Source organism: Enoplosus armatus, chromosome 16 (assembly GCF_043641665.1).
Source record: "Enoplosus armatus isolate fEnoArm2 chromosome 16, fEnoArm2.hap1, whole genome shotgun sequence".
Taxonomy (NCBI): Eukaryota; Metazoa; Chordata; class Actinopteri; order Centrarchiformes; family Enoplosidae; genus Enoplosus; species Enoplosus armatus.
The window spans coordinates 17,016,911-17,034,337 of record NC_092195.1 but is presented as its reverse complement, the minus strand read 5'-3'; the positions used below and the strand labels follow the sequence as shown (position 1 = coordinate 17,034,337).

The following is a 17,427-nucleotide window of genomic DNA, read 5'->3' as shown; positions in this document are numbered from 1 at the left end:
CTGCTCTGATGGCAGCGATGCAGCAGACTGAAGGAGCTGTGCATCACTTCAAAGGAGATCTGCATGTAGCTATTAGCCATTATAGCTAACAACCTGTTTGTTCAATATGACTAGAGGTGATGTTCTGTGTTTCACATCAGTCATTATGTCCAACTCATGCATGACTCACTCTTTATGGGTGGAGATGTAATAAAAGTGTCCGTACGTTTACCTGCCCACCAGCTCGACCCCAATAACACCGACCCGCAGTGAGAACGAGGGTTACGTGTGTGAAAATGTGTCCAACAGTTCCCAGACTTCACGAATGTGAATGTGTTCATGTTTGTTTTTTTTCCCCCCATAAACTCAGACTGAAAAAGTCCAGATGCAGAGTAGTTTGCTCACACACAGAAAGCGATGATTACAGCTTTTTATCAAGGTATGACATCAGTGTTATAATGATGATTATAGTATTTAGCACCTAATTTTAACTCATTGGCTTTACTTCCTCATTGTTTGAGGTGTAAAAATTATAAAGATATTTGCAAAATCAACCAATTTTTGTTGCTTAAAATATCTATATTCTTTCATCTGACCAAATTAAAACCAGATATGAAGTGGTAACTGCTAAGATGATAGTAAGTATGAAAATTACCATAAAGAATTGTTATTACACCAAACTTTTATAAAACTTCAGTAAAGCTTAACACACTGCAACTTAGAAAACAAATTTAGTTTTCTAAATTCTGAACATTTGTTGTCAAATTGATGAAGATGTTTTCTACTTTTGACTGTTTGACAACTAGCATACATTTGAGATTTGGAAGCACTGAATAAAAAGTCCTGTCAACACCAAACAAATCCATTGTATTTAACTATGTTTTACCACTGGAGTCTCTGAAACAGAAGTAATGCTTCATTTTCTGTAAACATGTCATTAATTCAAATGTTTATAAGCAATTCTAAAATCATGAAAAGTCATGAAGTATCAAGGTGAAATGTTATATTATGTATGTTTTCGTGCTGTTAAAGGCGGCCCAAAACAGAACATCCTAAGTCCTACGATTAGTTAAACACCTGCACTGAGGCTTCATGAAAGTGTTGGTATGTTTGAAAGTGTTTTGTTTCTGGGCTGTCGACGCCTCTGAGATGTTTACGAAACGAGCATCTCGCTGTGTTTTAGAGGACGCGAGGTCACAGTTTCTCTCTCACCTCTTCTTCCACCAGCCTACTCTGTATCTCTGCAAAGCGTCGCCGGGCTGAAAGTGTCAGGTCCGCTCGAAAGAAGGTGGCTTCCAGTTTTTGTTTTTTGGTTTTTTTTTTAATGCATGCATTAGTGCACACACGTCGGTTTATGTGTTTGGTGAAACTGGCGTTGGCAGCTGGTTGCAGCGATCACTGTAATTAGCAGAGACAGAGCAGCTTGATACGTGCAGCTCTCGTGTCCGTGAGGTGATTAAATTTCTCCTCTGACCATCAAACACAAAGGACACTGGGCCTCATTCAGGGACCACTCGAATAAACAGATCTGTTCTTGAGTGGCACGTATGAGTCTTTTAAGAGAATTTAAGATTTGTTGTCAATGAATGAAATTTACATACGAGTCATGTACAGATAAGAAAACATGCATTTGATTTAAGAATCATGATGTCTTAATCTGTATAATAGTTTTTAGGAAAATTTTCTGTCCGACAGTTGCCTCAGAGTTTTTCTGCAGATCGACAGTGTAACCTCACCGACTGCTAATGTCTCCCAGGCTGTCACGCCGTAAAATTATTATTTTCTAATTGTTCCGGGTCCCCAAACATCTCTACTGACTCTGCTAAACTTGTTGTCTTTTGTTTGCTGATTTCTGGCGACATTTTTGTGAATGAAACTTTCCCACAAACGGCTGATTATGCTAATGCTACGCTAACAAACCTCCTCAAGAACAGGTGACGTTCATGAGGCTGAAACAAGCGATTTACGACGACTTTGTGCAATTAAGAGAGTTTGGTGAACCCAACGTACGAGCAAACGTCTCAGAGAGAGAGAGAGAAAAGTTTAGGATAAGAATATAAAAATGTTCTTGCTTGAGGCTCAATGTCTCTGCTGCTGTAAACTCGTCCTCCAAATATATTCAAACTGTAATTGGAGCTGCAGTTGTAATCACAGCAATCAGCATTTTCTTTCCTCATGGATGCCTCTGCCAGCCTCGATCAAATGATTGGAATGAGCAGACATCCAGGGGCCGCTCCCATTGGGCGAAGTTGACCTCTCGGGGTCACAATCGAACTTGTTGCAGCTAGCTGGTGGCGGGGGGTGATTGTGCGACGGGCGTTGCTGGCTAATGGCCCTGACAGTGTACACAGACAATAGCCAGGGAGGCCAGGCCCGCAGTGAGAGATAACGATGTCACTAGCAGAGAGTTTCACATGGGAACTGACTGAATCAGGCCGGGTAGGAAAGAGGAAGGCCAACAAAGGTTCAAGAAAGCCTCAAACCAGCAGCGGCCACAAAGTGGGCTTCCTGATTCCCACATTGAGCTACTGAAGGGTGAGGCGTTAATAACATGGGCCAAAAGAAGGTACTAGAAACACAAGTGAAATTGAAACGTTTCCTTTGAGAAGCTGTATTTGGATGCTGAAGCAGTTCTTGTTTACAGGTTCCTGATGATCCTCACTGTGTAGAAACATTTCTTTTTGATCCAAATGTGCATGTAGCTCAGTTTTATCCTCCAGTCAGCTCATTTCATCTGATACGAGTGGAGTTAATCCAGCTCACTATGCTGCTAGATGAAGATTTAAAGTCAGCATCAGTGTGGTTTCAATCCTGCTGTGTTTCATCTTTATTATAAGATATTTTTTAGCCATTTTATTGCTGAAGCAGAGGCCATAACTGTGAACAAACAAGACATGTGTTACTTGTTTCTTACTGTCTTTAAAAGGCCCATCTGACTGGGTAGTTCTGCTGCAGCAATAAATGAAGTTGGGTCGTTCGTATGTAACACAGACAAGCGGGGAAAACTGAACCCTCTTCCTCAGTATCTAACGTTAAGGTGCCCTTGAGCAAGGCGCTTAATCCCTAATTGTATTAATGGAGTTTACGTAGCTTAAAGTACAGGACTGTTGTTGTGCTGGGCAGCTCCCTGGAGTTAGAATTTATTATGTGAGTATGAAGCGGCTGAAAAGGAGTATTCATGCTCAGTTAACTCCTTCCCTTGATGAATAAGAGCTAAAGGGAAAAGATTGATGCATTTACTGAGGCAATTAGTCTTAAATGCCTCTCTTAGACACAGAATTGGCACACACTGGGGCTTTTCCTATCTCCAAAATCTGTGGTTTTGAGTCATTATCCCTCAGCCCTCACTGGCCCTTTAGATAACCGTGCCCTGGAGCGGTGCGCAAACTGAGAAAATCCCATCAAGTTCAGGTTGGTTTGAAAGACATCTGGTGTGGAGCTGGGGGGCTAATGCAATCCTGCATGGTAATTTCAAGTGCAGAAAGAAGTTCACCAGCATGTCATTCACCAAAGTGCTTTAAAACTGCCATAGAAGGATTGTATAAAGTAGTGTTTTAAAGGAATAGTTTGACATTTTAGGAAATAAATACGCTTATTCGCTTCATTGTGGAGATTAAGATGAGGAGATTGATACCACTCTGATGTCTGTATGGCAAATAAGAAGCTACAGCCAGCAGCTGGTTTAGTTTAGCATAAAGACTGGAAACAGGAGGAAACAGCTAGCCTGGCTCTGCCAAAAGGTAACAAAATCCACCGGCCAGCACCTCTAAAGCTCACTCATTAACATGTTATATCTTGTTGTTTTAATTCGTGCCAAAACCCAAGTTTAAAACCAACCAGTTGTGGCCGAGCTATTTGTTGACCAGAAGCAGGGACTTCCTGAAGTCTTGTCGTCACCGTGAGGTTGCCAGGCAACCAGCAGAGCACAATTCTTTACACTTTTTGTTATTGTACAGATTAAACAAACAAGATATTATGTGTTAATTAGCAAGCTTTAGTGGTGCTAGACAGTGCGAGGCTAGCTAGCTGTTGCCCCCTTTTTCCAGTCTTTGTGCTAAGCTAAGCTAATCGGCGGCTTCCTATCAATCATCTCATCCAACTCTTAACGAGAAAGCGAATAAGCAGATTGACCAAAATGTCCAACTATACCTTTAACGTTGTGACAGAAGGTAAAAGCTGTTGTTGGTACTAGCTTTTTTCTGTTAAACGTAAGAAAATAACTTTTTCTAAATAGTATCTGCTCTTTTTTTCTGCAGAACCTGATGGCCAAAGCGTTGTACGACAACATGCCGGAGTCCCCCGAGGAGCTCGCCTTCCGTAAAGGGGACATCCTGACCGTCATTGAGCAGAACACGGGAGGCCTGGAGGGCTGGTGGCTCTGCTCCCTGCACGGCCGCCAAGGCATCGCCCCCGGCAACCGCCTGAAGCTGCTGATCGGACCCATGTTCGAGGCCCAGTCGCCGGCCGCCGCCGCCGCCCAGTCCTCCCCTCAGAGCTCGGCCTATCAGCAGAAGGCTGGCTCGGGGGCTCAGGGGATCTACCAGGTGCCACCGTCCCTCCAGAGTCCACAGCAGCAGAGTCAGCAGAGCATCTACCAGGTTCCTCCTGGACAAGACGTCTACCAAGTCCCACCAAGGAGTACTCTAGCTGCTGATAACACTCCAAGCAAGGTGAGAATCTACTTTACATTTCCCAGAGGCTGCAACTAATGACTATTTTCATTATCAGTGAGTCAATTAGTTTTTTCATTAATCATTTAATCGAATCACGCACCATGGAGAGCCAACCAGGCTGGACCAGCTGATTTCACTGATTAGCGTTCCTTTAAGTATAGGGGAGGAACTCATCAGTGAAACCACCAGCCAACGGGATTGGTTGGAAGGAACACCTGTGGATTGTTGGCTCTCTGTGGCACATTATTCCCCATTCTTGGTTTAGTCAATAAGAAAAATTTAAAAAAAGAACTAAAAAATGGCCATCACAAGTTGCCACAGCCCACTGTGACATCTTACAATTGTTTGTTTTGTGCACGCAAAACAATCCAAAACCTAAAAATATTCAATTTACAATGAAAAGCAGCAAAATCCTCACATTTAAAAGGCTGGAACCAGAAGATGTTTGGCATTGATTTCAGACACTGTGTTTTAAACATACTCATAAAGTGGTAGACTCAGTATAATTATCTGTTACAATGGTAGAGAGAGGGATGATATATGATGGATATAGATAGAAGACGATAGAAAATGGAGACTGGTCTGTTCGCTGAGACAGTTCTTTGGGATTAGAGCGGATTTAAAAGCACAACATCAACTCTGGTGGGTGTGGTCTTTGCTGGCTTGAGTGTGGGTATTAGATGTGATAGGACATAGGCATTTACGCATTTACATCGTGACCTGTTATCCTGCCAGTCTGCCACGACTCTCATCAGATTGATTGCACACACAGAAAGCAGGAGAGATTGTGGGTCTGCGATGTGAAATGTGGACAGGGTGTGCCGGGCCTGGCGCTTACCACAGAGCAGGGTAGTGTTTTTGTGCAGGGCTCCCATTTGGCTTTTCTTGTACATTGGCACACTGTGTGTAGCAGAGCCAGTCTAAGCCACAGAAGGGCAGTGAATGTGGGAAGAACTTGTGGAAAAGCAAACAGCACAGAGCTGTTTTTTGGATTTTGGTGGAGCCCAGCTGCCTGAAAGTATTTTTTTTTCTATGTTTAAATGCTGTACACAGGGTTGCTGGCAAACCCATTACACCTGGCATGGTCCTTCACAGTATAGTTATATATACAATCCACCAAGCAGTGTGTCCATTATGCATATTTGTTATTTTATTGGCTGGATGGTATATTGTTTAAAGCATATATCTCAGGCTCTCCTGAAGAAATACAGCCTGTTATACACAGAAACAATTGTTCTGATTCATATGAAGAGGAATTATCTGGACAAACAATAGTCTTTATTGTGTGTTTATTAATTTACAACAAGAGGAATAACAAGGATACATGAGGTTTCTGAAATGTAGAAAATCAGCATCAGATGTCTGAAGAAATAAAAATGAGACTAAAATAAGTACAATTTATAAATAGAAAAACAAAGAAAAGAAACCTGAAATTAAAACTTTAAACATTTAAAAATATTGATACTTTGCCACTTAAAAATACTTCAGTAGCTACTGCACATCCAATATTTGTTAATAAATGTACGATCCATAACATTCTGAATGACGGTATGACAAGTCACTTAATGGCAGCTAATGTAAGCTGATGCTAGCTAACATTAGCTACCATGAGCGACTGGATGTTCCCTAATGTTAGCAAACATTCTACCCTCCAGCTAACATTAGCTACCATGAGGGATTGGACATTGCATTTGCTTATGGTAGATAAAGTTAGCTGATGTGTTGGCTAACATTACCATAAGCGACTGGATGTTACCTGATGTTAGCAAGCATTAGCCACCTTCCAGCTAACATTAGCTACCATAAGGGACTGGTCATCCCATTTGCTTATGGTACGTAATGTAAGCTGATGTGTTGGCTAACATTACCAAAAGTGACTGGATGTTAACTAATTAGTTAGCAAATGTTAGCTAATTCCAGCTAACATCAGGTGCCATAAGCAACTGGTCATTCCATCCTCCTATAGTAGGAAATGTTAGCTAACATTGGCTACCATAAGCGCCTGGTCATTACATTTGCATATGGAAGCTGGTGTTAGCTAAATTAAGCTCGGTATTGCTGTATAACTGACATTACTGAGCTAGTTTGTTGACATATGCTACTGTGACACTACGTTTCTATCAACTCCCCTTCTCCAGTAATTGTCATTTGTGGCCATAGTGGCCGTTTTTCAGCAAAGAAGCGTGAGCACAATGATCCTTCATTACAAATGGAAGTCACTGGCAGGGGTGTGCTTCAACAGGAAGGAAGAATTTTCCTGTTTATTCAACCGATTAACTAGTTCAAGCACCTCAGACCAGATCATCCCTCCAGGAGATGGATTGTAATTACATGCTGGATGAGCTTTTGATATCCTAAGGGGTGTTTTTTTTTTTTTTTTAAACAAATCAGCTCCAGCCATCATAGAAATGAGCTAAGGTGTGCATTTTAGTAGGTAAATAGGCAGCAGGCGCCGAAGGCTTAGAGGACTTTGTGTGATTCACTGTGTGATAAAGTGAGTCGGAGCCAGGGTCTGAGAGGAGAGACCTGTCAATCAACCTGCACACAACACCTCTCTTTTCTACGAACAGGCCTCAAGGCTTAACTGAAGAATGGTATTAAAAAAGGCTTTGGTGATAACATGGAAAATTAAATGTGCTTCTAACGAGAGTGTGTTTTGTGCTGTAATCATGTTATTGGAGAGATTAAATTAAATCTTAGACGTTTAACTTTCCCTCGAATCTGTGGTCATCAAAGTGCTGCAATTTTCGGCGGTTGTTCCTGTCTATTAAATAGAAAGATTGTAATAACTGTGTGTTATATTTACGTCCATGTGTGTGTCAGTGTATTGCAGGAGTCCAGACAAGGCTGTGTTGTTTTCCAGTGACGTCTGACTGTTGGACAGAAGCACCATCGGTCTCTGTGGCCACAGTCGGTCCTGTTAAAGCCAAACAGCCATATCTGCAGTGAAAACTGCAAACAACCATTTCAGGGAAAGTGTTGTTGGAAGTGGAAGGAGTTATTTTGGGCATCCAGGGTTCAAAAAGTCCCCTTCATTTTTTGCATACACATTAATTTAGCTCAAAAACGTGAGGAGAGAAGTCAGCTACGTCTCCCTCGGAGCAGTTTGGTAAGAAACATCCAAACACTGTTAACTGTTAGCATTCACAGTGAGCAGAAGCTAAAGATAATGATTTGTAGAAAACTGATGATACATTAACAACTAACGACCAGTTTGAGCTTCACTGCAAGTAAATAAACGTTAAATATGGCGCATAACTCTTCTCCAACATCCTGTGCTTTATTCCCCACGTTTTTTCCTTTACCAGGGTGGTTCTTTTCAAAATAAAATATTTCATCTTACCCTTGAGTGGCTTTAATTAACCCAAAATTAAGTCAAGATGACCTCAACACATTCCTCTTTTAACTAAGGTTCATTGAAAAAAATCCTGGTTTTTGGGAATAAACATAATCCTCTAAAATCCCAATGATGGCCGAAAAACATCTGGGAAATAAAGACGTGGTATGTTGGTGAATAGTTGTGCCACTTATTTGATTTTGGTGACGTTTAGTACAGGTGTGTTAGGTGTTAGCAATGACAAAGCAATTTATTTATTGTAGTTTTGTCTCTATAGCAAGAGCAGCTGAGATTCAGTATTTAGAGCTGATGGACAACACAAGATTTCTCAAAGCTAAAATAATTCAAACTGACGGCCATAATGTCAACCTGTGTTAAAGTTAGAATTTGACTTTGAAACTCTGTAAGCACAGTAAACTGAGTCACAGTATTTGTGGAGGTAATTTCTGTTGACGTGAAATCCAAACCCTGACCTTTGCTCTTCAGAACTCAGTCTTGTTTACTACTGCGTGGTGTGTGGAGCAGTATTGATGACAGGCTGCGAGCGTTGACTCATGCAGCGGTGTGATGTGCAAAGAGGCGATGGAGCTGAAGGGAAAACAGCCATTTTCTTGTTGTCAAGTGCAAACGTGCATGTGAACACATGCCCGCTTCCCAAATGATTATGGAGACTGATGCAGGCTTCCTAGACTGATAATCCCCTCTCATATTACTCTAAAGCCTCCCACAGAGAAAGGTTCCTGCATGTCGTTCACCATGTGTGTGTGTAGAGTTGTGTCCCGTCTGCACATATCCTCCAGAATGCGTCCTCGGGTTTGCATGCCAACCCCGCAGTGCAAATCCAGATTGGCGACTGGTTATTTTCTCTTCATGTGGTGTGGGGCTTTGGTATATAAAGGCACACTGAGGTTTGGCGCTCTGTGCCTCTCTGGCTGTTTGGTTTGATGCTGTGGCCTTGTCCTTGGGTGACCCTCCTGGGAGGGTGAGCTGCACAGCTGCCCCCCCCCCCCTTCAAGGCCTCCGAGCTGGGACCGTGTGGGACAGATGCCTGGAGCTCTCGGCCACACAAAGAGGCTCCTCACATGGAGGCCAGGAGAAGAAGCCTTGTGCCGCCTTTTATCATTCTGCTCTCAGAGGCCCATCTTTCATCTCAGTGTGCTGCTCTTGATTTCCTCTTTCTTCTTCAGCTCTGAAAGGTGTGTCTGTCTCACTTCGTCAGTTTCTCCTCAGTGTTCCCGTTTCCTCTGTGTTTCCCCGTCTGACTCAGACGCTGAGGTCACGGTGTTCAAAGATGGGTTGGGTTCAGAGTTCAAAGATCTCCGCCGAGCTTCTTATCTACTCTTACCAGACGGCCTTTTCATTCCTCACTTCCTGGCTCATGAGGTCTGCTCCTTGTATGGGCATTTCCTCCTTTCACTGTGTCATACCCACAGATCCAATCGGTTCATTGGTACCGTAAAGAGGTAAGGGTGCAACAAAAGGATTAATAAACTCCCACACAACTCAAGGAAGTGCTCTGATAACTGTTTATGGGCTACGAGGGTGTGCCATCTACCTTGATAAAAGTCCCCTTTTGGAAGTAACCAGGTTATGTGTAATGAATGGCGTGTTTGTTTGCCTCGGCCATATTTTCTCTACCTAATCATGCACACGACAATCTCAGCACCAGATAAGTGAGTTATTTCTTCCTGGAGCGAGCCAGCTCCTTCAGACGCCTGTCTGCTCGCCATTGTCGTAGTTGTGATGAATCGCTGGCCCATGAGGTTTGACCGCGGGGGCAAGGTCATAAATCAGTTGTACGTGAAGTAGTCTGCTCTGCGGTGTGCATACTGAGAGGACATTCTCCCCTTGAAAGTTTAAAGCAGAGAATGTGATAAAGTAGCAGACGTAGGGGGAGAGAAGACAAGAAATGCTTTACTGAAAGTTAACATTTTAGCAGCATGGCTGTAGAGACGGCAATTACCAAAACCCAAGATGACATTCAGATCCAACCAACTGTCGATTCAGTTTCACATCATAGACGACAAAGAAAACCAGGAAATATTCACATTTAGAAGCCAAAGCAAGTGCATTTTTGGCATTTTTAGCCACACTAGTGGCTCTGTGGATGGTAATGTCGGCCTGTTGCTTGGTTGCTCCACCACTTTGGTCCAGACTGAAATATCTCAACAACTATTGGATGGATTGCCATGAAATTGTGTACAAACATTCGTGATCCCCAGAGGATGAAGCCTCCTGACTTTGGTGAACCTCTGACCTTTCCTCTAGTGCACCCATGAGGTTCGCATTTGTGGTTGTCAGTGAAATGTCTCCGCAACTATTGGATGGATTGCCATGAAATTTGGTTCCCTCAGGATGAACTGAGCCTTTGTGTTTAGTGCTAATTAGCAAATGTTAGCATGCTAAACTTAGATGGTGATCATTGTCAACATTATACCTTCTAAACATCAGCATGTTTCATGCTTCACGTTATCCTCTTCTTTTCTTAGAGGACTGTCTCATGATATTGTTTTCTTAGAAAGAAAACTCTGAATGTCAGACATATCTTTTAACATTGCTACTCTTCTGATAATCATGCCGCCGGATTAAGACGCCGCTTTGATCAGAGAGGATGAAAGATGATCCTTATTAGTGCTAAAATCAGTGTGTTCTCTTTTAATGCTCCTCTGTCTGTTTGGATTTAGCCACTTGGACGTGTTATGGAGGCAGCTGAAAGCCTCGCAGGATTCACGAGTTAATTACCTGCATTAATTAGTTTGGCACTTTAATAGGCTGGTGCAGCTCCGAGTGGCTGAGGGGAACATTATCGAGCAGTTCTGAGGAGCGAGGAAAATAATGGCCCACAACACTGCAAGAGATGTCTTTGTACTGTGATTCAGCAAAGCAGAAAAGGGCAGGTTACTACAGAGCAGAGATGCAACCTACATTTAGGAGATGCAGTCACGTACAAAACACCACTCTTACCAATATATGCCTGTAGGCGTGGTCAGATTGGTGCAGCTGGTGGTTCAGATTTCATTTTCCTTGCGTCCTTGGGTGACACCCGTTAAAAGGTGAGCGTACGTTCACTGTGCTGACAGAGCTGAAGGTAGAAAGAGGTCGACTTTGTCAGCATCCAGATAGACGGATAAGAGTACAAGAAAGGAGATGAGGAGGTGTGAATGAAGACATGGATGGATGAAATTCAATAGAGTGCCACTTCGACGGCAGCATCATTGTGACCGTCTTTTAGAAGCCGAGCTTTGGTGAAAAGCCTCGTTAGGGTTGTTGATTTGTGTCAGCAGGCTATTACCGGGGGGGAAGTGGTCGTGTGTGGTCGTGTGTGTGCGTGTATGTTAACCAATGAAAAGGTGTGAGACGATGCCACACACACAGGTGCCATAACTCACCCACAGGCAATCATGCAGAAATTAACCATGCGAGGGCTGCACGATACCGTGGAAAACATTATGATATTAATAAGGATATTTACAAATATCGATGAGCACCAGTCTTCCAAAAGATATTCCCTCGTTTAGTGTTTTGATGATGCTGGTGTTCAATTATTTATCCAGTTTTTTTTTCTTTAATTTGTCATCAGATATATTATTTCAGCATGGCAGATGCATGTCAAAGCTATGAGCTGTATCCACTGCTCTGCATTACACGAGTCTTCATGTGTGTAAAACTAAAATTTAATTAGTTAACTTTGTTAGATTTTAATCACAGCTTGCACAGAATCATTCATGCTAAAGTTGTAAGACAAGTCAAGTTGTATTTGTGTTGCACCTTTCACCAACAAAGCAATTCTAAGTAAGACATAAAAAAAAGGATTTCAAAAGAGTAAAATAAGATAATGAGATTAAAGTAAGCTAATAACAGGAAATTAAAAGTTACAGTACAGTGCAAGATGTGAATGATATCACACATTTAATTAAATAAGATGCAGCAAGACCTGAGAGCTGGAGTAGACCTTTTTTTTGCAGATATGTGGTGCATAAAAAGTAACAACAGTCCGAGATGAGCGGTCTGGACGGTTCTTCTTCGCATGTATTTTGCTTTATTAACCAATAGAAGTATTTTAAAATCAATTACACACAGGAAGCCAGTGCAAAGATCTTAGATCCATGGTGATGTGTTTCACTTTGTAGAACAATAATAGAGTCATATCATTGCAAAAGTTCAACCCTACAGCACCCACGAAATGTTTTCAAAACGATGCACTGCCCGTCAGTAGATAAAATCTAAGGGAGAATATAACAAGTTCATGAGGTAGTTGTTGACGTTATGACGACACTTCTCAAATGACTCTGAAGTAAAGCTGCAAAGTCCCACCTGCCAAAACCTGAGCCTGCCAGGATGCTAAGTAAACACTGTGTTGCTGAAAGAGCCATGAGTCAATCACTATAACGCGTAGGAGCGTTAACAAGGCATCTATTTGGCTCCTCAGGGCACTAGTTTAAACCTGATCCCTCTTTAGTCACTCCGTTTGCACTCCTGCGTGAAGGAATCCTAAGAGCCTATCACCTGAGTGGGAGCAAATGTTTGCTCAGTCGCCCTGGCTCTTCATGATGTCATCGCTGCCGCCGCCGCCACCGCCGCCAGGCAAGCGCCAACCTCATTGGACGCTGTAAATATTTACCCACCAGCAATTACAGCAGCGCCGAGCGGCCTCAGAGCGACAGCCTGCTGAGTAAACAGAGGGCGGAGATGGGAAATAAATGAGCAGTGTGCATCTGGCAGCAGCTGAGAGGAGCCACTGATGGGACGAGTGCTGCTCAAAGCAATGACATGTACCTGTGGAAAAGGTCACTGAGGCCTTTGACAGACACCTTGCTGCCATCTGTGTGTGACAGCTGAGTCCAGACATCTCCCCTTTATCGTCAGCACACAGGCTCAATCCACAGGGACAGCAGCCGGGCTACAGTGACCTTTTACCAAGCATCACTTTGTAGTTACTAAGTGAAAGGCTAGCTCCCTGTCTGCTGTGTCTGGTTACATGCTCTGCCTTTTCTTTAATTCCAACACATCAGCAAACAATGACAATAAAATATATAAAAGTTAGTAACACAGCTCTCAAGCCTCATGAATAAAACTAAAGCAACTAAGGCGCAAAGGTTAAAAACAATTGTTACAATTAGGCCCGAACGCAGAAATTTGCAGCAAAATTTGCACTCCTTCTCTGAGTCAAAACTCAGTCAAATGTGAACACACAGACATGATACACATATTTTTAGATTCAGTGTGAGTTGCACTTCCTGTCTACACCATGATACATCATATCAACAGTGCCCATCGCGAATAGAAATCCATAAATCCGCTCAGAAATCATAGAAGAAATACGCCTCTCCAGAACTTGCCTGAGAATCATCACATTTTTAAGTTTTCTTCAGTATAAAAGTAATCCACTGATAGTTTTCTGTACATTCATGGGTCAACTGCAAAAGGTAACGGCTAATGGCTAATTCTACATACTTTTAATGGGGAAGTGTAAACAAGTATATGCTCAATAGGGTTCAAGTTGTAGTCCCCAGCTCCTGTAATTTACCGACTCCATGGCAACATTATACTTCCTGTTTACATCCCCTAAAGCCCACAAAATATGGGAATTGTAGTTCAAAAACTAGATGAACATGATTATCTTTTGATGATGATGATGTTTTTTTTCTCTGTAGTTTGAACAGCCTGAAGTGTGCGAGTGACAGAGCGTGACAAGAGCCCAAAGCAGTGAGGCTATTTATTCCTCCGCTGGTTTATTTCAGAGCCTGGTGTGATGCGTTTAAAGCCCACGGTGTATGTTTCAGCTCTGACCCCACAGGCCCTGTTGGGGATGATGTATGCACGGACAGGAATGCCAACAATGAACACCTTAAATCACCACGGGCTTGTTCAGATTGGACTTATGAGAACCATATGGACTACGGTCAGACTCCGGCTCAGATGAATGGCATTCCTTTCCATACTTTCCCCCTCTGTTACCTTTTTTCATAAATCTCTTTTACAAACCCCCCCCCCCCCTTCCTCCACCTCCTCTTCATCTGTGCTGCTTCCTCAGAAACATTAATCCCATTCTGAGTTGGCCGAGGTTAGGGCTCCTACTGCTCACGCTCCGATAAAAGTCTCCGCAGTACGAGAGACGGTATTAGGATATTAACTCGGCTATACGGCGACTCATGAGTGGATACTGGGACTAAAGTCTTATACCTCCCTGGAGACTTTCCCCTCTGCCAGGAAGCCATGCGTATGTTTCCTATTTTCGAGGCCTATTAATGAACCCTGCTCGCTCCAGTGTGGCGATAGTGGTGCGTGGGGGCAGAAGAGGAGTACTGGGCTCAGGGAAGGACATTCCCAGCATTCCTCTGTCTGTCTGACGCAGCAAGGAGGTCTGCAGCTCTGCTTTTAGGAGGGGGACGAGTGGCGGGGGGAGGGGGATGGAAACACTGGGATTAGGAGGTGTGGAGGGATTAGCACTGACGGGAAAAGAGGAGGGAAAATGTGATAAAAAAATTAACAGGGGCAAAAATGTCACAGGCATAGCTGAAGCCAACAGTGTGTGTTTGTGTTTTGTTTTCCAAGCAGTAATTAATCACACCATTATTCTGTACCCCGTCTGCACCACAGTGTAAAATATTTTAAAGGTGTATTAAATCCTACTGCACACAATCCCTGGGTTTATAACGGGGCTGTTCATCAATACCAATGACACAATGATTGCTTCACCAGCTTCTGAGATTTAAAAACTCACAATCCAGCCAGAACTGCGATAAAACTCTTCTTCTCAAATACCCTTTTAATCATAAATCATCTTCCGTTCAGATGAAGTCCTTGCTAGCTAAAAAGCATGGATTTAAAGTTCCTTACTGTTTTCACAAAGTGCTGCTAAAGTTTTACTTTTGTTCATTTTATTGCTCGACTGAACCGCATAGTTTTTATTAGTTGAACTTCTGTCTGTTCCCTTGGTTGAAATATAACCCATCAGTTTTTAGTTCTGTGTTCACAGTTTTCTCTTGTTCTTAAGATTTCAGCTTTTAGGCTAAAAACACAATATTCCTGAATATGCTTAAAAGTTGAATTTCTAATCAATAAAACATCTTCTTAATTCACTACCCGCAGAGGTTTTACTGCTATACAGCATTACTCTGGAAAGAAAGACCACTAGCTAATGTGGGCTAATGTTAGCTAGCTTAAGTTGAATTTCTTTCTCGTACTCTTAATGTTTAAGTTTTAGGCCTTTTGAAGAGAGACTGTGTGACTTTTAAAACGAAACAAAATGTTAAACTCATAATAATAAAACTTAATTTTGCTTAATTTCATACACTCAGTATGCTGCTACAGTACATCTTCACATTGTCTGGGATGACCACTAGCCAACGTGGGCTAACGTTAGCTAGCTTAAGTTAGCAAACTTTAGATAGACATTGCTTGCTCGTTCCAGCCTCTCGAGTGTCAGGATCTGCTGCTGTACTCTGTTATCTCTAATAATAATAATAATAGTCATTGTAAATTGAATATATTGGGCTACTGTTGGTCGGACATTTAAAGACTTTCTGACATTTTATTGACAAAACAAGTAATAGCTTAAGTCAAAAAAAAAATTGTCAGTTACAGCCCTGTTAAAGGATTTATTTTGGTATTTTTGCCGTTATTAGATGCTATATGGTATATAGCTGACAGGAAATGGTCCCAGGTCGAACTCGTTGCTCTGCAGCTCCAGGTTTCTGTTTATCTTTTGGTTTCCTGGGTTCTTTACAAATAGCCTGAAACAGGGAGGATGTTGGTCCGTCCGTGCTGCCAGAACATATCTGCCTCAACTGTAATCACTTATTGTCCCCGGGTCACTCGAGGACTGGGACTGAAAATAGGCAAAAACAAAGGAGAAGGAGGACAGATGTACGGAAGTCTGAGAGCTGGGTGGCAGGAGGAGTGCGTTTGTAGTTTGTATTCGTCTTGAACACTGCTGTTCCCCAGGTGTCGTTTTTTAGACAGCAGCTCTGATTGTTTGTCTCTCCCCCTGCTGTGACTGGACAGGTGGTGACCCCGACCAGAGTGGGACAATCCTACACCTACAGCCCAGGCCAGCACAACCAGCAGGACCTCTATGATGTCCCACCCAGTAGATCACAGGGGGTAGGTGTCTCATGTTCCCACAGCATGCACAGTTTACCAGCATGACCTATTCTGTCTACTTAAAAAGCTAATAATAAAGTCTAATGTAAGTCCAATAATGTGAATAACCACATATATTCTAAAAAAACTCCCAAAGAACTTAATTGTGATCATAAACAAAAGGGAAAGAAAATTATCAAATAAAATAAATTGTGCATGAAAGTTACTTTAATTTTAATGGATCATACCAGAGTCTTTGCATGTTTTAGCCCATTTACCGCAAATCTCACATACTTAACATCACAGTTAACCATTTTGCTATGTTTTAAAAACTTTAATGCACGTTTTCTACCTTTTCAGGCATCCACAGGTTGTGTTATCATCGTAGTCTACATTAAGTCTGTGTTTATTTTTGCCAAAGTTGCATTATAGAGAAAAAATAATGCAGATTTGAGTTTCACTGTGGTGGATTACACGACTCAAACATGTTTTCAAAAATAACCCAAATGATATTCCTACCAAACAGAATGAATGGAAGGCAATGGCTGCCTGGAACAGACTGAAAAACACATCAAAAAATTACAAAAAAGTGTATAGCATGCAGACACACTAGTACCGTGTGGTATTTTCTGATCAAATGAGTTAGTTTCGGCGATTTTTATTTTTATTTTGAACTTTTATTTGGGAAACAGTAAAAAAATTAATAAATAAGTCAACAGACAGCGAGAACAGTTTGAGACAAATACAGTAGGCGGTCTGTATTTGTCAGAACAAGAAAACAGTTTGTTTGATCTTCAGCTTGTTCTGTATTTGAATCTACCACATATCCTGTTCCCTGCAGTGACCCTATTTTCTCAGAAGGGATGCTTGACAGTTTTGTCCTATCATCTTGTCTTAAGCTGATAAACCCTTCAGTATTTTTTTCAATGTTAGTTTCACCCACTGAATAAAGCAAATTTGATGGTATATTGCTTAATTTAAAGCAAAACAAGTGGAGCTTCTACCAAGTCTGTAATTTACCTTTAAATAAATAAAATCAATTCAGTTTTTTAAAGAACTAACTAGTTCTTCGTGACCATAACTCAAGCTATAAGTTTTGTGTGAGGTTTATCCCTTATGTGGTGTTTATCTTATGTTTCAGGTGTACGATATCCCACCTGGTCAGATGTATCCCGGTCAGCACAGCGCTGCCAGAAACCAAGGAGTCTATGATGTTCCTCCGTCTCAAATGGACCCCCGGACACAAGGCGTTTATGACATACCTCCCTCTTCACAAGGGGTAAGAGAAACTTTCAACAACTAGTTAATCTTCCACCACAATGAGAGGGCACAGCAGACAGTCAAACAAAGTTG

General features: G+C 42.1%; 1 protein-coding gene across 1 annotated transcript in view; it reads left to right on the top strand.

The window, feature by feature from the left end:
- The window catches only part of nedd9 (neural precursor cell expressed, developmentally down-regulated 9), a 31,426-nt gene that overhangs the window by 8,957 nt on the left and 5,042 nt on the right, over positions 1 to 17,427 (top strand). The window contains exons 2-4 of the mRNA XM_070921532.1: positions 4,236 to 4,649; positions 15,997 to 16,095; positions 17,216 to 17,353. Coding sequence (XP_070777633.1) covers positions 4,236 to 4,649; positions 15,997 to 16,095; positions 17,216 to 17,353 — 651 coding nt within the window. The remainder of the gene's footprint in view (positions 1 to 4,235; positions 4,650 to 15,996; positions 16,096 to 17,215; positions 17,354 to 17,427) is intronic.